The sequence below is a fragment of the Tamandua tetradactyla genome, chromosome 6, assembly GCF_023851605.1.
Source record: "Tamandua tetradactyla isolate mTamTet1 chromosome 6, mTamTet1.pri, whole genome shotgun sequence".
Classification (NCBI taxonomy): domain Eukaryota; kingdom Metazoa; phylum Chordata; class Mammalia; order Pilosa; family Myrmecophagidae; genus Tamandua; species Tamandua tetradactyla.
The window spans coordinates 82,644,544-82,669,640 of record NC_135332.1 but is presented as its reverse complement, the minus strand read 5'-3'; the positions used below and the strand labels follow the sequence as shown (position 1 = coordinate 82,669,640).

The window sequence follows — 25,097 nt, the reverse complement described above, 5'->3', positions numbered from 1 at the left end:
CTGCCTATATGGTGCCTTTTTTGCCCCCTTAGGAGGATCTACTTAGGTATTATAGACCCCAGCCAGTCTTTCCCAGACAAAAGTGGCCTCCTGCTAGGAGGAAAGAGTCATTGCATCAATTTTCCCTGAGGGTGAGACCCAGCAGATTGAAAGGCTTTCTTATGAAACCTCTGGGATCTCCATTTTTCCTATCCTGCTCAGTATGTGGCACTTGCCTGCCTGCAGGTCCCACCAGCATAAGGTGATGCGGTACCTTTAACTTCAGCAGACTCTCCCTGCTGGGGGCATGACGGAGACAGAAGAGAGGTTGTAGTCTGGTTTTAATCGCTTCACTTTTCTAGACCCTGGGGTCTGAACTCCTTGAAGGAGGGATTCCACCTGAGCTGGACCCCACCCTTCCCCTGGGGAAGGCACAGGCTCCAGAAAAACACTCAAACAAGCTTAATTCTGCCTAAGCCTGGGGCAGTGGAGCCCAAGAAGCCTTGCAGCTGTATTCACAGAGTGGTCAAGCCATAGAAACACAGCCACCAAAATGAAAGAGAAAAATCCTTTTCAGAGCAGAACCCCTATTCCTCAGGTTTTCCAATCAAGAGCTTAAGTTGGTATGCTGCTCTGTGTATCTCCAGGTCCTATGTGCCCCCTCCTTTCCTTGAGGGCCCAGACCTTTTCAAATCCAAAAACCCTTTGTTTTTTTTTTTTCTTTTGTTTGTTTTGGTTTTTCCATCAGCCCTGCCCCATCTGTGCCAGGGCAAAAACCAGCAACCTCAGCTTTTACTGGAGGTTCAGCTGAGTTAGGGGCCTATTTTTTAGTAGTCAGAATTTGTTAACTAATTCCACAATTAGAGTTTCGTTGTGCTCAGCCCCTGCTGCTGATTAAGTCTCTTTCCTTTCCCCTCTGGGAAGCAGCCTGGGGGGGAAAGGGTGCTGGCTGCTGAGGTTTGAGGAACTCATGGTTCTAGGTGGGCTCGCAGCCATTCCAGCTGGCCCAGATTGGAGTATGCTGTGTCCAATCACTTACATGTCCCCAGCAGTAGTTCTGTACTGTTCCTGGCTATTTTATACAGATAAAAATCTGTAGCCCCAGCTATTTATTAGCTGTTCTGGAGGACGAACTAAATCCCACACCTCGCTAAGCTGCCATCTTGGCCCTTCCTTCTCAGCCAATTGTTTTTGACAAGGGTGTCAAGTCCATTCAATGGGGAAAGAATAGTCTCTTCAACATATGGTGCTGGGAAAATTGGATGTCCAGATGCAAAAGAATGAAGGTGGACCCCTACCTCACACCATATACAAAAATAAACTCAAAATAGATCAAAGACCTAAATATAAGAACCAGGATTATGAAGCTCCTAGAAGAAAACACAGGGAAGCATCTTCAGGACCTTGGGTAGGGATACAGAATGGGAGAAAATATTGGGAACCACGTATCCAATAAGGGTTCAATATCCAGAATACACAAAGAAATCTACATCTCAACCACAAAAGATAACCAAATTAAAAAGTGGGCAAACAACTGACTGGCCAGTTCTTCAAAGAAGATATACAAATGGCCAAAAAGCACATGAAAAGATGCTCAATATCATTAACCATTGAAGAAATGCACAATGAAATACCATTTCACACCCACTAGAATGGTTACTATTAAAAAAAATAGTGTTGGAGAGGATGTAGAGAACTAGGAAAACATCCATTTTTCCATGTTGGTAGGAATGCAAAATGGTGTGGCTACTGTGGAAAATAGTTTGGCAGTCCTTCAGAAAGTTAAGTATAAATTACCATATGACCCAGCAATCCCACTTCTAGGTGTATATCCAAAAGAATTGAAAGCAGGGACTCTAACATGTATTTGTACACCAATGTCCATAGCATCATTATTCATAATTGCCAAAAGAAAATTCACATTTTCCAAACAAAACAGACTTACATATATTTTTATGATCCCCTGCTTTAACCAGCTTTTTCCATAACACTGCCAACTATGAGTCCAGACTGTACCAGTCAGGCATACTCATCTATGTAGTAAAACTGGAACACAGTATTTGTCCAACAGAGGCCCAGAGATCCAGACTGGTAGGAGAGGTGTTCTGGAATGAGGAGTCTTCCATCTAAGGGGTGCCAGTGTATACCTAGACCTTTACTGAATGTTTTGGTGGTGATGCTAGAATGGGAGGCTCAGCCACAGGGAGAGGAGTCGAAAATTGCCCAGGGCAAGATCTAAGTGTTGAGTGGCCTCAGCAAATGAGCTTAGATCCAGAAAGTTTCCCCTGGGTCATAAATCCAGAACCCATGGGATATTAGAAGGAGAATGGGATGTGGGAAACTTTTGATTGTCGGAAGAAGGAAGAAGACACATTCCTAGGTCTAGGAAAAAAAGGCTGGTCTAAAATTACAAAAGAAGGAGTTAAGTTTCCCCATAGGAAATCCTGCAACTGGAATCTAGCTAGAACTCAGGTGGGGGAAAAGCAGGCTGCAAAACCCTTTCTCAGTTCCAGAGTGCTAGACCCCTTTTGCACACTGGTTATTGGCTAGTGGAACCATGTGACTGCTGCGGTTTTGGGGCCAGAGTCTGGCAATGTCAGTCAGGCTGCTGGAGGACTCTGGGTAGCCTTGCCTTATGACAGGGAGCTTAGTGGTGGCTTTGACGGGGTGAATCCAGGCAGCCTTGCTGGGACTGAGAGTAGGGAGACACAGGTCTGAGGCTGGGCCTAGGGACTAGAAAAGCAAGAACCATCGGGCCTCAAGTCAGCCAGCCCCCCTGCACCTCCTCCAGCAGGCCGAGTGCTCTCCCGCTTTGGGCCAGCTGCTCTGCTCTTGGCAGCTCCCAATCCTTGGCCTGGACGCTGAGTCCCCCAGCTTCCCCCTGCCTGCTGTCCTCTAAACAATGCTTTGTGAGGAGCAGAGAAACTAGCCATCAGAGGAATTACCAAGGCTCTGAAACCCAACAGAGCCCTTCTGGTCTTGGTCCTTGGCCTTTCGTCCTGAACCCTTTATGAGGACAACTCCTGGAGCTGGTGACCAAGATCACACTCCCACCAGACTCTGCCTCCAGCCAAGACCTAGAAGTTTTCTTCAGAGGAGCCTCTCCCTAGGCTGGGCTGGCAGGCCCTGGTAGAAGAGCAGATGCTCTTGCTCCCCCAGGAGCTGTCTGCCTTTTCTGGGCTGTGCAGACTTGTCAAGGGGGCTGGCTCCCTAGGAAGCCGAGGGCCACCCTCAGAAAGCCAGTGTGCCTTTTTTTTTTTGCCTGAGTCTGCTTGAAGTTAGCACACTATCATTTCCAACTACATGATGGGATTCGCTTGGAAAAAAGAACAGAGCTGGCCTGGTTGGGCGCCGAGACCTTCCTTGCACCTGCTGTGTGTCAGACCTGCCGTGGGATCTGGGCTTTCAGGTGGTGGCTCGTCCCCACTGGGAACAAACCTTCAAGCCAATGGGGGATCAGAACCCCAGGGCCCACACCTGCCAGGTGAGGGAATCACAGTGTGTGCCTGGTAGGGCTGCTAGGAGGGAGCTTACAAGAAATGTTGGCTGTGGCCCTTTCCCTGAAAAGTAGGACAAGGGAAAGACAGGCGCCGGATCCGGCATCAGCGGGAAGCTCCAGCTGAATCTGAGGGAGTGAAACTGGACGGCTTCCCCCCACCGCCACCCCTCAGGAGCGCCTATCAGAATAGGAGGTGACCTGGACCCACAGCAAGGCTGGCAGACACTGAGGTTAAAAAGAGCTCGGTGGGCAAGAGCCAACCATTCCACCGCCAAGATGACGCTTTCACTGTCTCCAGCAGCATGGCTCCACTGCCCAGCCCATTCCAGACCCAGCTTAGAGGCCGAAGGGACATGGTGGGGGGTGTTGTGGGGAGCAGGCTGGAAAGGAGCCTCCAGAGTTTTCTGCTCTGTAGCAGTCGTAGCCTTGAAAAGACAACTTTAGAGGGAAGCTGGCTAAAACTGGAAAGAATCCAAAGCCAAGAGGGAGAGCAAAGATTCCAAAAGGCTCACCAAGCTGAAGGGATGGGCTGAATATAATGAGGCAAATTTGAATAGGGACAAACTGTGCAGAAGCCAATAACCCCAGAACAGGGTGGGAGGAGCACTGAGTCAGCAAGTGGGAAAACGCTCGAGGTTGGTGTGCAGTGAATTCCAAATGAGCCTGTTAGGGACAGAAGCCCTGGCTGGCTCTGGGGCTGCATGGACACTGGATGGATTTGTTCCAGCCCCTTCTGCAGGCCCCTGCTGCATGCCAAGGACAAACTCAAGGGCTCAGACAGCTGACTGAAGACAGTATAGACCCCAACATCCCTTGTTCCACGTATTCTCGGCCCCTGAACACATGGTCCAGATTAAAGCAAATAAATTTAGGGCTGAATTTCCCACTCCCTCAATTTTTTCTATCTCTATCCCAAACTCAAAACTCAGACCCAATAGATTTGGATACCAAAGAGAAGTTTTCTACACATGACATAACACACCCACCCACCCATTCCCCCCCCAAAACAGATAAAGTCACAATGAAGAGAAGAGTAAGAGAAGAGAGCATAGGTGACATCTGGAAAGAGCCTGAGCTGTGTGAGACTTCCTGAGGGACATGGGCATTTCCCATGGACCCTCATTGCACACTGCCAATGACACATGGCAGTCAGGCCTAGGGCCAGGGAGAATCTGCCTGCAGCTCCACCCACACACCTCTGTGCCCGCCTACCACCCCCACTTGACCCTCCCACTTGCTTCTCAAACCCTTGGGTCTGATGTAGACAAATTACTCCATCAACACAGCCTCACTAAGGGACCAGTGGCTTCCAAGGCTCTAACCTGATGCACACCCTCTGCCTTCCCGTGCCCTCTCAGCAGCCTAGGTCTGCTCTGTGGCTGGGTGGGTTCAGCCTCCTCGCTGTGTGGCTCCCCAAGGGTTCCTAAGGCCTCTTCTCTTTCCATCCAAGGCTGACTCTTGAGTGGCCTAATCCATTCCTATGACTTCACTTGCCACACTGAAGCTCATGAATCCAAGAAGTTTCCTCCTGCCCACCCTGCTGGTTCTCCTCTGAACCCACAGCAGGACACCCATGGGCTCTTTGGAGGTCTTGACAGCATCCTGCCCTCAGCAAGCACCGCCTAGCTCAGGATCATGGCTCCACATTTGGCCTTCCTCCCTGCTGGGCTTCCCCGATTCCCCAGACCGGAGACTGAGCAGTCAGCGTTGCTTTCACCCCCTGCTCCTCCCCATTTCCAGCCATCACCCAAACCCATCTGTTTTGTACCTGCAAAATATTTCTCAACTCTGTCCACTTCCCACCATTGGCACCTGTCAGAGCCAAGCTACCCTCACTTATGGCTTGGGGGGCAGCAATGGCCTCCTTACTGCCCTCTACTCAGTGTACTTCCTCTCCTATCTGTTCTACACACCCACACTGTTAAAACCCTTCAAAGGTTGCCCAAGGCACACAGGATAAAGGACAGCCCCAGCATTGTGGCCCGAGGCCCCTGTCACCCTTTGCAGTGTACCACACACACTTTCTTCTCGCTCCTTCTGGGGCTCATCCTCTCTCCCTCCTCCTTCCCCACCCTCCCACCCCCTGTGCTGGACAGCTGTCCTGGTGTAGTCACTAGACATACCTTCCTGTTATCTCAGCTTTCTCAGGGAAGGCTGTCCTACTCTGCCAGGTCTAATCCACCCACCACACCCTCTCCTAGCAGCAGGCACTTCCCCTCTATGGCATGTGTCACGAGTGAAATGACATATTTACATGTTATTTTTTTTATTAATATCTGCTCCTCCAGGACACTGGAAGTTCCCCAGGCAGGGGCAGTGCTTGGGTTTAATTAGCATAGAATCTCCAATTGCTAGCATGATGCCTGCCACAGTGGCTGCTCAGTGTATACATTTAAGAGGCAAGAAGCACTGGCACAAAGGAAACGGAGCCTGCAAAGTTGGCACCAATGGAGCCTGCTGCACAAAACAACATTTTGGCTCCTCAAAAAGTTAAATATAGAATTACCAAAGACTAGGCAATCCCACTGCTAGGTGTATAGCTAAAGAGAGTGGAAACAGTGTCACAAACTGATGCTTGTACACCAATGTTCATAGCAGCCTTATTCTCAACCTCCAAAAAGTGGAAACAACCTAGGTGTCCACCACCAGATGAACAGATAAATCAAATATGGTTCATACACACAATGGGATGTTATTCAGCCATAAGAAAGAAATTCTGAGACAGGCTGCAACAGGGAAGAACCTTAAAATATCATGCTCAGTGAAATAAACCAGATGCATAAAGATAATATTGCATGATGTCATTTATAAGAGGTTTAGAAATAGCAGAGAAAGAAAGCAAAATAGCGGTTATCAGGGGAGGGGGCAGGAGGAAAGGGTGTTATGTTTAATGAGATGGAGTGTGTGCAAATAAAGTTAATAATAATAATAAAGAAAGACGGCATCAACCCAAGCAGAAGGCTGACAGGGGCAAGGTTGGACAGTGAACAGGCATTGAAAAGAGAGAGAGAAACTGACTCAGCAGGGGTTACAGTCTGGGGCCTCAAGGAGGGGTGGGGGCTGGCCCCCCATTGTGAGGTCTGGGTAGAATGCTCAACTCAGACTGGCTCCAGTCCAGGCTGCTTTCCCCCTGCTTGGCCCCCCACCCTCCACCAGGACTCACTATCTAGCCTCACCCTGCCACCTGCAAGATCAGACCCATGGAGCTCTCCGCGTAGATAACTAAGAGAAAGGAGTGTGATGAGGACGTGGGGTCTGGAAAAGATGAGGACGTGAGGTCTGGAAAAGGAGGCCTTGAGTTCTTGAGACCAGAAGAGGAATGCAGTCTTGTGTTCTTAAAGGACTAAATTCAGGACAGTTCAAGGAGACAGGAAGCACAGATCCAGGAGCAGAAGAGTTTCTGCTAGGAATTTAAAAGTTGTGGAACCTGAGTCATCAGAAATGGAACCTCCAAGCTTCAGGGAGCCAGGTGCTGGGTCAAGGGAGGCCCAGGCCGATTGTGTAGCCAGAAGATGCTGAGGGTCCAGGGTCGGACACCAGCACAGGCAGTGTGTGCCCGGGGGAAGGCTGACAGACTGCATCCAGGCATGCCCAGGACCGCAATGGAAGGGACAGCCTGGCTGGGAAGGCAGATGGTGAGTTTTCATTCTCTATTCAACAAGTGTTCCCTGCTTATCCACCTACACTGTGCCAGGCCGTGGGCTGGATTCTGGTGATTCCAGGGTAAGTGGCACAAAGCCCTGCCCTTGCCATAAAGTGAATGAAATGAGATCATAAAGAGAACTGCAGGGAGCAATGAAAAGTGCTACGGCAGAAGAGACATTGGCTGGGGAGGCCCAAAAAGCAGAAATTAGCTCCCAGTGGTGAAAGGAAGCTTCAGAGGAGGCATATTGAGAGGCAAGCTGGCTGAACAGAGAAGGCATGTCTTGTGCAAAAGCCCAGGGGCGTGGTGAGTAGAGCCTGTTAGAGCTGAGAGGCCAAAGAGGAGGGCACAACCTCTGACCTCACAATACCCAGGGCCCTGCTTGGCTAGCCTTGCAAACCCTGGTGCCTTCTTCCAGCCCGGGCAAGGCCCGGGGCCCTGGGCAGCCTCCAAGTGTAGTGCCCTCCTGGGGCCGCACCTTCCCTGCTGCCCCAGGGCATGTCTCTCCTCACCAATTACGAGGGGCTTCGGCATCAGATAGAGAGGCTGGTGCGGGAGAATGAGGAACTCAAGAAGCTGGTGCGGCTCATTCGGGAGAATCATGAGCTCAAGTCGGCAATCAAGACTCAAGCAGGAGACCTGGGCATCAGTGGGTTCACCAGCGGACTTAACGAGATGGCAGCTGGCCCTCCTCGCCAGGGCAACTGTAAGAAAGGGAAGGGGGAGGGTGAGGCTGGGGTCTTGCGAATGCAGGAAGATAGAAACAAACTTATGAGCAGAGACCCCACAGTGGGGGTGGGGGTGGGGGCATGAGGACAAGAACCATCTGTATAAAAAGGCAAGACTAGGCCCCAGTTACAGTTACCTACTGTAGAAGCCCTTGTCCCATGCCGCCTCCTCCCCTCAGCCAATCTTCCAAGCAGCTCCATACATAGAGCAGGCATTTCCCTGCCCTGGAAGCCAAACATGCTACACGCTGGATCCAGTGTATCCCTCACGTTCGCCTCCCCTCCCTTACCCTATTCCTCACCACCAACCACCCCCATCCTTTTCTCTTAGACTCCTCCATCATTCTCCAGTTGGAGATGGCCAATAGGCAACTGAGAACATAATAGTCTAGAAGCTCGGGAGAGAAGCCAGGACTGAGATGGAAACTTGAGACTCACTTGTGTGCAATGGGAGCCTGGGGACAGAGAAGATTAACAGAGTAGGTGAGACAGAGAAGGGGTGAAGAAACTGCAGACAATTGAAGAAAAACAGTGGCAGTGCTGACCCCTACGGTAGGCCTAAGTTCTGAGTTTTGGAGGCCAGAGAGGCAGGATGCTAAGAGTGGGGGCAGGAATGAGCAAGGTACTGGAAGGATGAAAAGCTGTGGCAGACAGTGGCTTACGTTGGAGATATCTGAGAGAATTTCTGGGGGCAGCAAGGTGCCAGGATGTGGGCAGAGCAATCAGTGGCTGAAATGGGGTCTTGGCAAAGGTTACCCAGGATGAGCATGTGAACAGAAGACTAGTGGCTATACCATTCGCGCCCTCCCCCACAACTTCCATCCTGTCCTGGAGGAGGCTGGGTCCCCACCTCTCCACATGTTCTTGGAACATCCACCCCTGCAGTGACCTGTCTGCCACACACCCTCCCCCTCATCCACACTTGGGCTTGAAACCTTCCTCCTTTCCCTGAAGAGTGGTATGTGCTATGAGGCCCTTCCTGGTCTCTGCCTACTTGAGCCTCGACTGCCTGGCAGCGGCCCTGGCACTATGCTGCTCCAGAAAGATCACTGGTGGCTTCCTGCTGCATCCTTCTCAACCTCTGTGTGGCATTTGGGACTGATAACCCCTCTTCCTCACCCCTCTTTCTCAGTGACTAAGATGGCCCTCTGCCAGGCCTCCTGCCCCCAGGCTCATTGCCATAGTTGCAGTTTCCAAGCTCTGTGTCCAACCCCAGCCCCTGAACCTGCCCTCCACTGCAAGGTGTCCACACACTGTGCAAAATTCAGGCATCCCTCAGAGGGTCTCTCAGCAAATCCCTGAACAGACATGTTTCTGACACAACTTGGGCTCCCCGCTAGGGTGCTCAGGCCCTGGGGTGTGCACTCACTTCCTATTCTCCTTTCTCCCACCTCAAAGCCCCCTTGCCTGAACTCCTAAATGCCATCCCCACTTGTTCCTTGCCCATTGGATTCTCTGTCATCCACCTGAGGAGTGAGGCCAGTCTAACTGATCACAGGCCTTTTCTGTTAAAGGTTACAGGGACACCGGCAGGCAGGGAAACCAAAAATACACATGGGGGGTGGGGAGGACGCTGAAGGAGCCTCATGGCTAGACTCTGGTTTCCTACTCCCAGGTGAACCCAGTAAGCCTCCTCCTTTGAGGTTTGATGGTTAAGGGAATCCTTGAACCACTTCAGATCCTCCAGCACCCTAAAAATCAAGCTTAGGGGACTGGGAAAGGCTTTCTGGAGGAAGTGAGCTAAGACATCCACATTGGGGAAGGGGCAAGGGCACCACAAGTAGAGGGAGCAGCTCCAGCAAAGGCCTGGGACTCGTGGGAATGACAAATTCTTCAGTGGGCTAAAGCCTAGATTATGTGTGTGTTTATAAGAATGTGGCATGTGTGAGGGTGTGTGTCAGAGAAAGTAAAGTGGCATGTGGTTTGTGTTTGGGGCATATATGTATAGTGTGGTGTGTGTGTGGTATTTGTGAGTGTATGGTGTGAGTATTGGTCTCTGGTGTGTAACTGTGAGTGTTTGCATGAGCGTGTTTGTGTGAGGGTATAGTGAATTGTGTCAACTGTATGTTGTGGTGAGTGTGGTGGTTGTGGCATGCATGTGGTATGTGTGAATATGTGTACAAGCGTAGGGTCTGCGTGAGTGTATGTAGAGTATGGTGTGTGTGTTTGTGTGACTGAGTGAACCTGTGTGTGTGGTGTGAGTGTGCCTGAGCGTGAGGTGTACTTCAATGTGGGTGAAAGTATGTGACTATATGGGTGTATGAGATGTGAGTGCAGAGTGTGGCTTGTGTGTGAGTATGGTGTGCATGGAGGGGGTGGGAGGTGTGAGTGTATGTGTGAGGGTGTTTGGTATACACAGTGAGCATGGCGTATGTGTGTTGGAAGCGGATGAGATTTGAGAGCAGCTATGGAGGCTGGCAGAGATCAGGCGGTGAAGGACGGTGAATGACGTGCTAAGGAGTCGATTTGACCCTAGAGACTGCTGTCCGAAATGGATGATTCCAAGGAGGGAGTGCTCACTACAGCTGCTGCAGGGAAAATGGCTTCAAAGCAGACCATGAAAATGAGTTAGACAGAGGAAGCTGCAGTCGGCTGGGTGGGCGACGACAGTGGGAACTAGACGGTGAAGAGAAATTGGTTCGAGTTATTAAATAAGGAATGTGGACACCCTAGCTGATCGGATGTGAGGGATAAAGACAGTGCCAAGAAGCCCTCCAGGGGTCAGGCTCTAATTCTTGGTTCACTCCTATGAACTTAACCTTTTCCTCTCTTCTGGGCCCACCCTTCTTCTGCCCTGTGCTTTTGTGCACTGCGCTCCCTCATGAGCACCGCTGTCCAGAGCTGTGGTCCACCCCCATTCAGCAGGGGCAGGAGGAAATGCAGCTTGGGAGATGCGAGCACAGCTTGAATTCATGGGCTGTGGGTGCTTACAGGAGTGTACCAGGCCCCTTGCAGGGCAGCACCGAGCCCAGGGCGGGAAGGAGGGGTGCAGGATGAGGGTTAGGGCCCAAAGCCACATTCGGGCACAAAACACCACAGCGTCCGAGAACTAAATTCAAATGTGACCTTTCAAGTTGTTACTAAGGCTCTATTGTGTGATTAGAAAGAGAGACTGTAATTTAACAGTCTATTAATTGACTGATGACTTTGAAGTATTTCCACATAGGGTATGTGGCCCTCCATTTGTGCCCTTACCAGGGCCCTGCAAATGTTAGGGGTCAGCCTGGGAGAAGGAAGTACAGTTTTGGAGGAAGAGCATGAGTTGTAGTTTGGACAAACTGGCTTTAACATATAGACATGACATCTGCATGGAGTGTGCAGGAAGGACTGGTGAGCTCAAGGCTAGAGAGGAAAGATCAGAGAGTTGTCGATCACTGAAGCTGTGGGAGGGAGTAAGACCATCCAGGAAGAGAGTATCCACTGGGAAGGAAGGAGGCTGAGTGAGGTCCTGAGTGAAGAGGGCTGGAGGAGGAGTCAGTCCAGGAGCACCCAGGCAGGCAAACATCACCTTCACAGGGGATGGGGTGTCAGCAGGGTAAATGTCAAAGGTCAAGCAAGAAAAGTTCCCCTAAAACTAGGTCACAGCCTTTAATAACTTGGAGGCAGTAATGACCTCGGTCAGTGCAATTTCAACACCAGGGTAAATGCGAAAGGCATATGGAATGAGGGGAAGAGTGGGTGAGAAAATGGACATAGAATATGCCCACACTCAGGTCAAGACCTCTGGCTTTCAGGAAGTGGTGGGGAGCGAGGGTGATAGCTGGAGAGAGGCAACGAGTCAAGAGTTTCTTTCCTAGATGCAGAGACCTGAATCTGTTTAGCTATGGAGGGGAAAGAGCCAGGAGAGACAGTGTGAAAATATCAAAGAGAAAGGTGCACTTGATAGAGCCACGGTCTGGGCAGGGAGCAGGGTGGACTGGCCTTGACAGCAGGAAGAACATGTCTTCCACTGTCCTGCAGAAGGAGGAAGGGAAGCAAGCGCTGGCAGGCAAGTAGGGCTGGGGAAAAGGGGTGGGAGCTGAGGAAACTGCAGACCTGTGGCTTCAGTGTTCTCTGTAAAGATGTGATTCTCTGAGAGTAGGGGTGGAGTGGGGGTGGGATGGGGAAGGTCTAAAAGGGACTGAAAGTAAAAGAAGAGGGGAGGGGGAAGGCTGCCTGGCCACGCAGCAGCTCTGATGGCATTAGTGCCAATGGATTAGAAATATAAGAGGAGACAGCGCCCCCACCCTCTCCCCAGCAGCGGCCAGTGCCTGGGAGAGGCACTGAGGATGACTCAGCAAGAGTATTGCTGCATGGTAGATTGCACTGGCTGAAAGGGAAGCACGGCCCAGAGGGTGTCAGAGGGGGAGGACAGAAAGCCCAGGGCACTAGCAATCTGGAGAGGCTTCAACAGCAGGAAAAAGAAGCCAGAAGGGCCAACTATTGCAGCACAGTGGGTGACCTGAGTAGCAAGAAATCAGTAGATGCTGGCCAAGTTCACTTCCGAGGGACAAAACGGGACCCAAGAGCTTCAGTCTTTAGCCCCATGTTCGTGGCAGGTGGAGGCAGGGCATGATGAGGACTCCAAGGCCTCCCGCTCTTGAAAGGCCAGAAATTACTCTGAGTCCTGTCAGAAAGCTCTCTGAAGAAGATGGGGGAGATGGATGGAACGGCAGGGTTGTAGGAGTAGCCAAGGAGCCAGGAAAGGAGGGCCAAACCCAGTGATGACCAAGGCTCTAAAACAGTGACTTTACCAAGACTGCCTCCTGCCCCCACTGGATCAGACCTGGCTCCTCCATGCAGACATGATCAAGAGAGGACAGCCAGTCAGAACAGAACAGGTAGTCAGGACAGGACAGTCAGTCAGAACAGGACAGGCGGTGAGGACGGGACAGACAATGAGGGCATGACAGGTAGTCAGGATGGGACAGGCGGTCAGGTCATGACAGGTGGACAGGATGGGACAGGCAGTCGGGACATGACAGGAAGACAGGATGGGACAGGTGGTCAGGACATGACAGGCAGACAGGATGGGACAGGTGGTCAGTACATGACAGGCAGACAGGATAGGACAGGCGGTCAGGACATGGCAGGCAGACAAGTTGGGACAGGTGGTCAGGACAGGCAGGCAGACAGGATGGGACAGGTGGTCAGGACATGGCAGGCAGACAGGATGGGACAGGCGGATAGGATGGGATAGGCGGTCAGGACATGGCAGGCAGACAGGATGGGACAGGTGGTCAGGACACGGCAGGCAGACAGGATGGGACAGGCAGACAGGATAGGACAGGCGGTCAGGACATGACAGGCCGACAGGATAGGACAGGCGGTCAGGACATGACAGGCAGACAGGATGGAACAGGCAGTCAGGACATGACAGGCAGACAGGATAGGACAGGCAGTCAGGACATGACAGGCAGACAGGATGGGACAGCTGAAAGGCCTTGGCCCCACTGCTCACTCTCCCCTCCCCTTCCTGCCTGAGCACGGTCCTCTGTGGATTGCAGGCATGTGGGTGTCCAGGACAGGAGGCGGCCTTCCTTTCTCAGGAGAGGTTTTAACTACCCTCCTTGCCCCTACCTCCCCACCCTGTCTACCCACCGCTCAGCTATACCTCTCTTCAGGTAGGGCAGGACCTGAGCCCCACAGGACCCTTCACTGCTCAGGACCCACCTCCCTCAGCACCCAGCCCCCCTCAGGGCTCAGCCCCCTCAGGACCTGTCCCCCTCAGGACACATCCCCCTCAGGACTCGTCCCCCCCTCAGGACCCATCCCCCTTCAGGATCCATCCCCCCTCACAAAACATCCCCCTCAGGACTCGTCCCCCCCTCAGGACCCATCCCCCCCTCAGGACCCGTCCCCCCTCAGGACCTATTCCCACTTCAGGACCCATCCCCACTCAGGACCCATTCCCTCCTCAGGACCCATCCCCCCCTCAGGACCTATCCCTCCTCAGGACCCATCCCCCCTCAGGACCCGTCACCCCTCAGGACCCATCCCCCCCTCAGGACTCATCCCCCTTCAGGGCCCATCCCCCTCAGGATCTGTTGACCCCTCAGAACCCATCACCTCTCAGGACACGTCCTACCCTCAAGGTATGTCTCCCCCTCAGGACACGTTCCGCCTCAGGAATTTCCCAACAGCGCATTCACTCACAGGTCTCACTTCATCTGCTGGGCCCTTCTCTCTGTCCTCAACCTGAGGGCCTCAACCTCCTGCCCAAACTCTGACCCTACCCCTGGCCCGACTCCGCCCCCAGCCTGATCCCGCCCCATGCCTTGGCCCCGCCCCCACGCGTTGGCCCCGCCCCCACGCGTTGGCCCCGCCCACGTCCTGGATGGGAACCCGGAGGAAGGTCTTGCGCCCGTGGCTAGCTTCGGGTGCGCCATGCGGCGGCCGGTCGCGGCGCCTCAGGCTCGCCGTTGGACGTGGGTGGGTTCATCTGGCCCTCGCAGGACCCCTATAGCGTGTCGCCCCAGCGGAGTGCCTGAGGGGCGGAGGGGCGACCCGAGGCCCGGGAGAGTCCAGCAGGGTCCCGGGAGGGGCGGTGAGATCCATTGCACGTGGGTGAGTGGGGCAGGGGTCGAGGCCGATCCCAGAGTTTTGGCCAAGGCACGGAGAAACACGAAGCTTCCCCTGTGATGGGGAGTCGGGGATCTGGGAGCAGCAAGTTTTGGGGAGAAATCAGAAGTTCCATTAAACAGTGTAAGAAATTGTTAACTGCATTTATAAATTTAGGACTTTGGCTTTTATTTGTTTATATTACAGAAATTGTAGGTTTACAGAAAAATCATGTCTAAAAGGCACAGTCCCCATATGCCCTCTATTAGTAACACCTTGCCTTAGTGTGGTGCCTTTATTGCAACTGATGAAAGAACTTTTTAAAATTGTACTATTATGTGTAGCATATGGTTTACATAAGGGTTCACTATTTGTTTTGTACAGTCCTGTGGGGTTTTTTTTCCCCTAGTAGCATATATAAAACTTAAAGTTCCCCCTTTAAAGCACATGCAAATACGTAATTTGGTTGTGTTAATTACATTCACAATGTTGTGCTACCATCACCACCTTCATTACCAGAACTTTTCCATCACCCTAAATAAAAACTCAGTACAATTTAAGCATTGACTCCCCATTCCTTACCCCCACCCTGGCCCCTCGTAATCTATATTTTTCTGACTCAATGAAATTTCTTATTATACTTATATCAGTGACTTCAAACAATATTTGTCCTTTTGTGTCTGGCTTATTCCTCTCAACATGATGTCTTCAAGTTTCATCCATGTTGTCCCATGTACCAGAATTTGATTCCTTTTACTGTGGAATAGTTTCCATCGTTTCACCGCATTTAGCTTATCCATTCAGCTGTTAATGGACACTTGGGTTGCTTCCACCTTTGGCTGTTGTGGCTAATGCTGCAGTGAACACTGATGTACAAAAATGTCTGGATTCCTGTTTTCAGTTCCTTTGGGATATGTATCTAGGAGTTGAATTACCAGGTCATATAGTAATTCTTATTTAAATTTTTGAGAAACCACCATCCTGTTTTCCACAGTGGCAGCACCGCTTTATATCCACCAACAATGTATGAAGCTTCCTATTTCTCCTCATCCTTGCCAACTCTTATTTTCAGTTTTTTAAATCATTGCCATGTTAGTAGGTGTGGTATGATATACCATTGTGGTTTTGATTTGCAGTTCCCTAATGGTTAATGATATTGAACATTTTTTCATGTGTTTTTTGGTTTTTAGTATATCTCCTTTGGAGAAATGTCTGTTCAAGCCTCTAGCCTGGTTTTTTTTTTAATTGGGTTGTTAGCCTTTTTATTATTGAGTTGTAGGATTTCTTTATATATTCTGGATGTTAAACCCTTATTGCGTGTGTGGTGTGGTGATTTCAAGCTGTATATGTCACAGAAAAACAAATTCTTAAACTTAATCCATTCCTGTAGGTGTGAACCTATTGTAAATAGGAACTCTTGATGAAGCTGCTTAAAGTGTGGACCAGGATGGGACTTATTCCTACTCATGGAGTCCTTTATAAGAGAATGAAACTCAGACAGAGAGAGAGAGAGAAAGTCAGGGAGGCAAAAAGCTGAGGTTCAACAGAAACTGGAAGAGAGGGGAGAGACAGGAGAGGTGGCCAGTTGTGTTGTCATGTGTGCTGGTTTGAAACTGTTACGTATCCTAGAAAAGCCTATATTCCTTTAATCCAGTCTTGTGGGGGCAGACCTGTTGTTGGGTGGGAGCTTTTAATTAGGTTGTTTCCATGGAAATGTGTCACCCCACCCATTCAAGGTGGGTCTTAATCAGCTTACTGGAGTCCTTTAAGAAGAAAACATTTTGGAGAAAGCTCAGGCACAAACATTTGGAGATAGAGGAGGGCACCCTGAGAGATGCCAGAAGCTGAAAGAGCTGTTTGAAACCAGAAGCTGGGAGAGAAGAACAGCAGATGCCACCATTTGCCTTCCCATGTGACAGAGAAACCCAGGACATAATTGACCTACCTTGAATGAAAGTATCCTCTTGTTGATGCCTTCATTTGGACAATTTCATTGCCTTAGAACTGTAAAGTTGTAATCTAATAAATCCCTTTTATAAAAGTCAATCCATTTCTGGCATATTGCATTCCAGCAGCTTTAACAAACTGAAATACCATGTGACAGAGGAGCCAAAGACCGAGTGTCGCCAGCAGCCAGTTCTAGAACACCAGTCTTCAGGAAGAAAGCATTGATTAGATGACACCTTGATTTGGCCTTTTCTAGCCTCAAACCGTAAGCAAATAAATTCCCGTTGTTTAAAGCCAACCAAGTGCATGGTATTTACTTAAGCAGCCAAAGAAACTAAACATGTGGTTTCCAAATATTTTCTTCTGATGTGTAGATTGTGGTTTTATTTTCATGATAAAATCCCTTGGTGCCCAAAGGATTTTAAATTTTGCTGACTTCCATTAATCTATTTTTTCTTTTATTGCTCATGCTTTTGGTATAAAGTCTAAGAAACCATTGCCTAACACAGGATCCTAAAGATACTTCCCGGTGTTTTCTTCTAGGAGTTTCATAATTTTTGTTCTTATATTTAGGTCTTTGATCCATTTTGAGTTGATTTTTGTGTGTATGGTATGAGGTAGAGGTCCATCTTCATTCTTTGCATGTAGACATCTGGTTTTCCCAGTACCATTTGTTGAAGAGACTATCTTTTCCCCATTGAGTGGACTTTGCACCCTTGTCAAAAATAAATTGATATAGCCTTCTATGCGGGAGACATGGATTCAATTCCCGGACCATGCACCTAAAAAAAAAAATCAGTTACAAAACAAAAAGTCCCACACCACTCCCCACCACACGGGTGGGGCGGGGTGCATGGTCCAGGAATCGAACCTGGGTCTCCCTCATGAAAGGTGAGCATTCTACCACTGAACCACCTGTATACCCTCCCCCATTTTAGATTGTGGTGATTGTGGTGATGACTGCACAGCTATGTGATGATACAGTGATCCATTGATTGTATATTTTGGGTGGACTCTGTGGGGAATGAATATATCCCAATAAAACTACTTTAAAAACCCAGATCATCTGAACCGGGAAAAAAAACTCAATTGGTCGTAGCTGTGAGGATTTATTTCTGAACTCTTAATTTTATTTCATTACTCCATGTCTGTCCTTGTGCCAGTACCATTCTGTTTTGAGTACTGTAGCTTTGTATTACGTTTAAGATTGGAAATGTGAGTCTTCCAATGTCATTTTTCATTTTCAAGATGGTTTTGGCTGTTTGGGGACCCTACCCTTCCATAAAAAATTGATGATTGACTTTCCCATTCTGAAAACATACTGTTGGAGTTTTGATAGGGATGCGTTGAATCTGTGTATTACTTTGGATATAATTGACATCTTAACAATATTTGGTCTTCCAATCCATAAACACAGAATGGTCTTCCATTTGTTTAGTTCTTCTTTGATTTCTTGTAACCATGTTTTGTAGTTTTCTATGTACTCATCCTTTACATTTACTCCCAGATATTTGTTTCTTTTGGTTGCTATTATAAATATAATTTTTGTTCTTGCCGTCTTTAGCTGGTTCATTAGTAGTATATAGAAACACTACTGATTAGCGCATGTTGATTTTGTCCTCTCACACCTTGCTGAACTCCTTTATTAGCTCTAGTAGCTTTCTTGTGGATTCCTTGCTATTTTCTGTATAAAGGATCATGTCATCTGCAAATAGGGAAAGTTACTTCTTCCTTTCTGCTTTGGATGACTTTTATTTCTTTTTCTTCCCTGATTTCTCTGTCTAGAATGTCCAATAAAATTTTGAATATTATACCTGACACTGGGCATCTTTATCTTCTTCCTAATCTTAGAGGGAAAGCTTTCGGTCATTCACAATTAGGTATGATGTTAGCTGTAGATTTTTCATAAATGCCGTTTATCATGTTAAGGAAGTTCCTTCTGTTCCTAGTTTTCTAAGTGTTTTTATAAAGAAATGGTGCTGAGTTTTGTCATATGTCTTTTCAGCATTAATTGTATGATCATTGTTTTTTTTTTTTTTCTTTTCATTCTGTAAAAGCGGGGTATTACATTGATTGATTTTCCTGGGTGAAACCATCTTTGCATTCCTGGACTAAATCCCTCTTGATCATGGTGTCTAATCCATTCAATATACCATTGGTTTAGTTTGTTAGTATTTTGGTGAGAATTTTTGCATTTATATTCATCAGGGATTGTTTTGGCTTGCTAAAGCTGCTGGTATGCAATATACCAGAAATGGTTTGGCTTTTACAATGGGGGTTTATTAATCAACAATTTACAGTTCTTAGCCTGTAAAAATGTCCAACTCAAGGCATTGACATGAAGATATTTGGACTCTGAAGACAGGCTGCCAGCATCTGGGACAAAAGTTGGAAACGCACATGGCCAGCATCTGCTTGGTCCTTAGTTCCTGGGTTTCATTGCTTTCAGCTTCTGGTTCCAGTGGCTTCCTCTCTGAGCTTCTGTGGGTCCTTTCTTAGCTTCTTCAGAGCCTTTCTCTATGAGCTTCTCTTAATTTCATCTCTTATAAAGGGCTCCAGTAAGGAAATTAAGACCCACCCTGGGGCAGGCCTCAACTGTAATAACCTAAATAATCAAAAAGTCCCACCTTGAGCAAATATTGTACAGTTTCATTTAGAAAATACGTATTAGAAAACAGGGGCCTAGGTTATAAGCTCTTATGGCAGTCACATTTAGTCCAGGGTGGTAATTGTTATTTCTGGATTTTGAGAGGGTGTTTAATAAAATAACCAGGTATTTAGAGATAAGAACAAAGCTGATCAGGTCGGGATTAAAGTAATTCAGAAAACAGGGGTAAGGAAGACATTGTCTGTATTTTAGAACCTCATCTACTCTTTGAGAGCAAAGGAAGAAAAGTTTATTTTGTCCAGAACCTAAATTTTTCTGTAGCACATAATCTAACTCAACCTGTCTAGATAGCTAATTTAAACAAGCCAAACACAGGGAGGCCAGAATAAGAATGAGGGCCTTTAATCCTGTATAGCTTAATGTAATGCCTGGATACATCCCAGAGTATATTAAGCAGATAATTAAAAAGTATTGGCAAAAGTCCTTTGAGGAGAAGGGAATAAAAATACAGAGTATTAAACTTTACTACCGGGGAAACCCCTGAGACTGTGTCCAACCTTAGAGACACCCAAATCAATAGGCCAAGCCCTTGATCTTGAGGCTTGTTCTTGTGAAGCTTGTGTATGTAGTAGAGAAGCTTAGCCCACCTATCAGTATGCCTAAGAGTTACTTCCAGAGGACGGACCTCTTTTGCTGCTCAGATGTGACCTCTCTCTGTAAGCCTAACTCTGCAAGTGAAACCATTGCCCTCCCGCCTGCGTGGACATGACGACCAGGAGTGAAAGTCTCCTTGGTGGTGTGGGACATGACTCCCAGGGATGAACCTGGCCCTCGCGCTGTGGGATCACAATACCATCCTGATCTAAAGCGGACAAGTAGTGTAACAAACAAGGTATCAGTGGCTGAGAGAGTTCAAATAGAGTCGAGAGGCTATTCTGGAGGTCACTCTTACACAAACTTCAGTTAGACATTGCTACCTATCGCAAACCCCAACCAAAACCATTCCTGCCAATCCTAAATCATATCTGGGGTATTATATAAAATTCTACAAAGGTTTTGTGTACCAGGGTAACTTTCCAGAAACCTTCAACCACTAGATGGGTCCCTAGACCAGCTAAGTCCTGAAATGCAGAGGGCCAGCCTCTCCAGAGCATCAACTAGTTCCATCCCCCATCCCATATTATCAACAGCCCCTTCCAACCTGAAAAAGAGTGGGAGAAAGATCAAAGGTGATGGTGGAGTTATACAGACAAGATAGGATTTAACAAGTGAGTGTGAGTGCTGAATCATTATATTGATATTTGTTTTAGTCTCCAGTATCTTAGAGCAGCTAGAAGTAAAAACCAAAAATTGTGGAATTATAACTCATAGCAGACTTTGTAATCTGTTCTACAGTTAATTGTTATGATGTGCTTTGAAATGTATTGCTTTTTGTATGTATGTTATTTTTCACAAAAAGTTGATTGTGATAATAAATGCACAGCTATGTGATGAAAAATCAATGTGTGATTAAATGACTAAAGTCTCTTCCAATTAGAAATGTATTTGCCTTTACAACTTATTGGTAAATGAGAAATAATCTAAAAAATAATTCCCACCTACATCAGGTCTGTACCCACAGGAATGGATTTAAAAATATGACCTTTGGGTATACACAAACTCCAGACTACCACAGGGAATTCTATTTTCTTGTGTTATTTATTTGGCTTTGGTATCAGGGTAAAGCTGCCTTCATAGAATAAGTTAGGAAGTAATCCTCCCTCTTCCATTTTTTGGAAGAGTTTGAAAAGGATTGGTGTTAAATCTTCCTTAAATGTTTAATAGAATTCAGCAGTGAAACTATCTGATCCTGGATTTTGTTGGAAGGTTTTTAATCACTGATTCAATCTCTTTACTTGTTTTAGGTCTCTTTACTTGTTTTAGGTCTGATTTTCTATTTCTTCTTGTATCAGATTAAGCAATTTTGGATGTTTCTGGGAATCTTTTCATTTCATCTAGGTTTTCTAATTTGTTGCCATATTTTGTTCATATTCTTTTTTATAAACAAAAAAGATTTTGTTTATCTGACCAATAAGTGGGTGGCCAAGATAACGGCTTAGCAAGGTGTGGGATTTAGTTCATCCTGCAGAGCAGCTAGTAAATAGCAAGGAACAGTATGGAACAACTGCTGGGGCCATGTCAGTGATCAGACGCACAGCATACCCCAGTCTGGACCAGCTGGACCAGCTGTGAGCCCCCCAGAACCGTGAGTTACCCAAGCCGCGGTGGCCGGTGCACCTCCCCCACAGGCTCCTTCCCAGAGGGGAAAGGAAAGGGGCATTACCAGCAGCAGGGGCTGAGCCGAACCAAGCTCCAATTGTGGAATTAATTCATAAATTCTAACTACTAAAAATAGGCCCCCAGCTCAGCTTTTCAACAGACGAGTAACCATATGGATTAAAAATAAATAATAGAGGGAACAAATGTTAAAATAACTTTAGTAGATTGAAATGATAGTGATCAGTGAAAGGGAGGGGTAAGGGGTATGGTATATATGAATTTTTTTGTTTTCTTTTTATTTCTTTTTCTGAATTGATGCAAGTGTTCTAAGAAATTATCATGATGATGAATATGCAACTATGTGATGATGCTGTGAATTACTGATTATATATGTAGATGGAATGATCATATAGTAAGAATGTTTGTGTTTGTTATATTTAAAAAAATTTAAAAATTAATAAAGATTTTGTTTATAATTTTTTTATTTCTGTAAGATCGGTAGTACTGATCTCACTTTCATTCCTGATTTTATTATATGTATACTCTCTCTTTTTCTTTGTAAGTCTGGTTGAAGGTTTGTCAGCTTTATTGATCTTTTAGAAAATAAACTTTTGGTTTTGTTGATTCTGTTGTTTTTCCATTGTCTATTTCATTTGTCTCTGCTCTAATCTTTCCTATTTTCTTCCTTCTACTAGCTTTTAAGTTCTTCCTATTTAGTATTTTCAAATGTGAAGCTAGGTTATGGATTTGTAATTGTGCTTCCTTTTTAATGTAGACATTCAGAGCTATACGTTTTTTCTAGGAGCACTGCCTTCACTGCATCCCATGAGCTGTGTTTTGTTTGGTCTAAAGATTTCCTAATTTCGTCATTGTGATTTTGCCCTTGATCCATTGGTTGTTTAATAGGGTGCTGTTGGTTGTTGCTGCAGGAAAGGCCATCTGGCGGCAGCAGCTCCAGGCAGACCGGGCTCCTGCCAGAGGCGCCAGCCTTTCCACAGCATGCAGACAGTGTCCTTGGAGCCTGCAGGGGTGCTTGCGGGACTGGCTCGCAGAACCCCAGGTGGGGCGCGCCATGGAAGATGGAGCAGTTGCAGAGGCCGAGGCCCGGGTCAGGCCAGCCCTAGGATGTCCGATGCCTCCTAGCCGACTGCAGATGTAATCAACAACAGATGAGGTTCACATGCCATTATGTCCACAGCAGTAGAACTAAGCACCTTCACCTAGCCAAGTTGACACCTGAATCTAACTACCACATGTTGCGAGTGAAATGAGGATGAGTGATGAGGAACAGATCCAGCTGTGAAGAGAGCTGGTCAAGGACAAGATGATAACCGTTGAAGCGTTTGCAAGGCCCAAGGAGTACAGAGCCCAGCGCTGGCAGCCTGCCTGGAGTCTGCCGACTGGCCTGATGGCCCCCACCTGGCATATGAGGGCTCATCCAGCTGCAATTCAAGACAACAAATAGAATGTCTAAGAGGCTCCACAATCTGGTCAGCTCTAATCACCGGTTCAGAAAGAAGCTCATGAGGACGGAAGAAATGAAAAGCACTGAAGGTGGGGAGCAGCACATATTCGAGAGCCCCCCAGCTGTGGGTCGATGACCCGACTTTTACTCCGGGGTGCACAGGAAGCCATTCTCCTTTGAGGGCTGCCCCAAGAAGGCTCTGGGAAATTACTCACACCCCCTCATCCTTCTCTGCCATCCAGCAACCTGGACACCTGGGGAGCTAGGCAGAAGTTGGTCAGAATGTTCAGCAAAGGAGATGGTCAAGGCCTGATTAAGCCCCCCAAGAAGATGAGGATGTTCTTCTCCTGCCCAGAAGAAGAAAAGCTGCAGAAGGTCTCCACCTCACTAACCAAGGGGGAGATAAAGAAGGATCTCGGGTCTCTGTACCATAGGAGAACCTCCAGCTATGGAGGATTTGACTTGACCAACTGTTCTGTGCACATTGGCAGTAATAATTCCACCCAAGTAGGTAAAGAAGATTTTTTTTGTACAGGGAAATAATCAAATCACCCACTTACTCCCACATCTCTCTTAGAAAAAAAGGTGAAATCAGTGAAAGAGGCAATGAGGAAGAGAATGTGAAAAAAATGCAGCAGCCTGGCCTCTGAGCAGACTCCAGCCTCAGTGGCATGCTGGAGGCTCCCCTCCCTCTTCCCAGCCTGGTGCTGCCCACTTGGACAGGCCTAAGCTCAAGGCCCAGGGCTCTGTGGAGAGCCTGCAGAGCTCAGTGAGTGGTCAGTGAGCGCCACTGATTGCTCCATCAGCAACAGGGTAAGTGTCAAGTCAGAAGATGGGGACGATGAAGCACCCCCCTACCGGGGCCCCTCTGCGGGTGTGCCAGGGTGCGCACGGACTTCATGCCTACCCCCTACGACAGACTTGTTCACACTCAAGAAAGGTCATGCCATCAGTGTCACTGATCTCATCAGCAAGCCACCCATGGGCCCTTGGATGGGCCTTTGGTCAACAAGGTCGGCACCTTCAAGTTCATCTATGTGGACGTGCTCAATGAGGAGGATGAGCGGCCCAAGCTCCCCACCAGGAGGAGAAGAAAGGGAAGGCTGCCCCAGCCCAGATCTGTGGAGGATCTCCTCCCTCCGAGCAACCTGAGAGAGCAGATGCCCACGTTCCTGTTGAATGGCTACGAGTATGTGGACACATTCCAGCTCCTGGAGGAGAAAGACATGGACGAGCTGAATATCAGGGACCCAGAGCACAGGGCTTGACTCCTAATGGCGGTGGAGCTGCTACAGGAGTAGGACAGTAACAGTGACCAGTCAGGATCACAGGAGAAGCTGCTTATGGACAGCCAGGGCCTGAGTGGATGGTCACTGTGAGACTCGGGGTTCTATGAAAGCAGCAAGACCCAGGACAATGGCAAAGCATGGAAAACTGGGTCCCAACACACCAAGATTTTGCCAGCCCCCAGTTTCCAGTCTTTGAGCAGGAATCAACTCAAAAGAAAAAAAGTGGGAATCATCCTTCATCCCAGCACGGCTAACCCTTTCTCTGTGGGTATACACAACAGTGAACATGCTGTTTGAAACCTGGTTGTTCTAGTTTGTGGGTCATAATTTCTGTTTCTGTATTATTAAAAAGTTTTATGTTCATAAAATAGAAGTGCTGTTTAATTTCCATATATTTGTATGTTTTCTGGTTTCCTCCCAGTGTTAATCTCTGTCTTTACTCTATTGTGATCTAAGATGATACTTTGATTTTTTTTTAATTTTTTATTTTAAAACTTTTTTATTATGAAATAGAACATATGTACAAAAAAAGCAACAAATTTCCAAGTATATTTTAACAAGTAGTTATAGAACAGCTTTTCAAATTTGTATGGATTACAGTTCCATATTTTTTCATTTTTTCTTCTACCTGCTCTGAGATACTGCAGATCAAATGAAATATCAATATAATGAACAGTCATTCTCATTTGTTAAATCCTGTCTTCTCTGTTATACTCTTCTTTTTCTTTTTTTGTGAAAAATAACACATATACAAAAAAGCAATGAATTTCAAATTATCTTACAGCAATTAGCTATAGGATGGATTTCAGAGTTTGGTATGGATTATAATTTCACAATTTTAGGTTTTTAGTTCTAGCTGCTCTAAGATACTGGAGACTAAAAGATATTAGTATATTGATTCAACACTCATATTCATTTGTCAAACCCTATCTTCTCTGCATAACTCTACCACCAACTTTGATCATTCTCCCACCCTTTAGGGGTATTTCGGTTATGTTCATTTTTGCTTTTCCATGTTGGAAAGGGCTGTCAATAATATGGGATAGGAGGATGGAATTAATTAATGTTTTGCAGAGGCTGGTGCTTCTGGAGATACTTTGATTTTAATATTACAAAATTTATTAAGATTTGTTTTGTGGC

At 47.4% G+C, this 25,097-nt stretch overlaps 1 protein-coding gene and 1 pseudogene across 3 annotated transcripts in view; both read left to right on the top strand.

The window, feature by feature from the left end:
* The first annotated feature begins 6,553 nt into the window (after positions 1-6,553).
* Positions 6,554-25,097, top strand: part of SPATC1 (spermatogenesis and centriole associated 1) — a 55,903-nt gene continuing 37,359 nt past the window's right edge. The window contains exons 1-2 of one of the 3 annotated variants that reach the window (XM_077166550.1): positions 7,714-7,827; positions 16,462-16,601. Coding sequence is in view for 1 of the 3 variants with exons in the window: in XM_077166549.1 (XP_077022664.1) it covers positions 7,620-7,827 (208 nt within the window). In the remaining 2 variants the exon portion in view is untranslated. Of the gene's footprint in view, positions 7,828-16,461; positions 16,602-25,097 lie in introns of all 3 variants that reach the window. The other 2 variants (XM_077166551.1, XM_077166549.1) reach the window with 2 other exon arrangements.
* Positions 11,789-24,369, top strand: LOC143685685 (SAM and SH3 domain-containing protein 1-like; annotated as a pseudogene).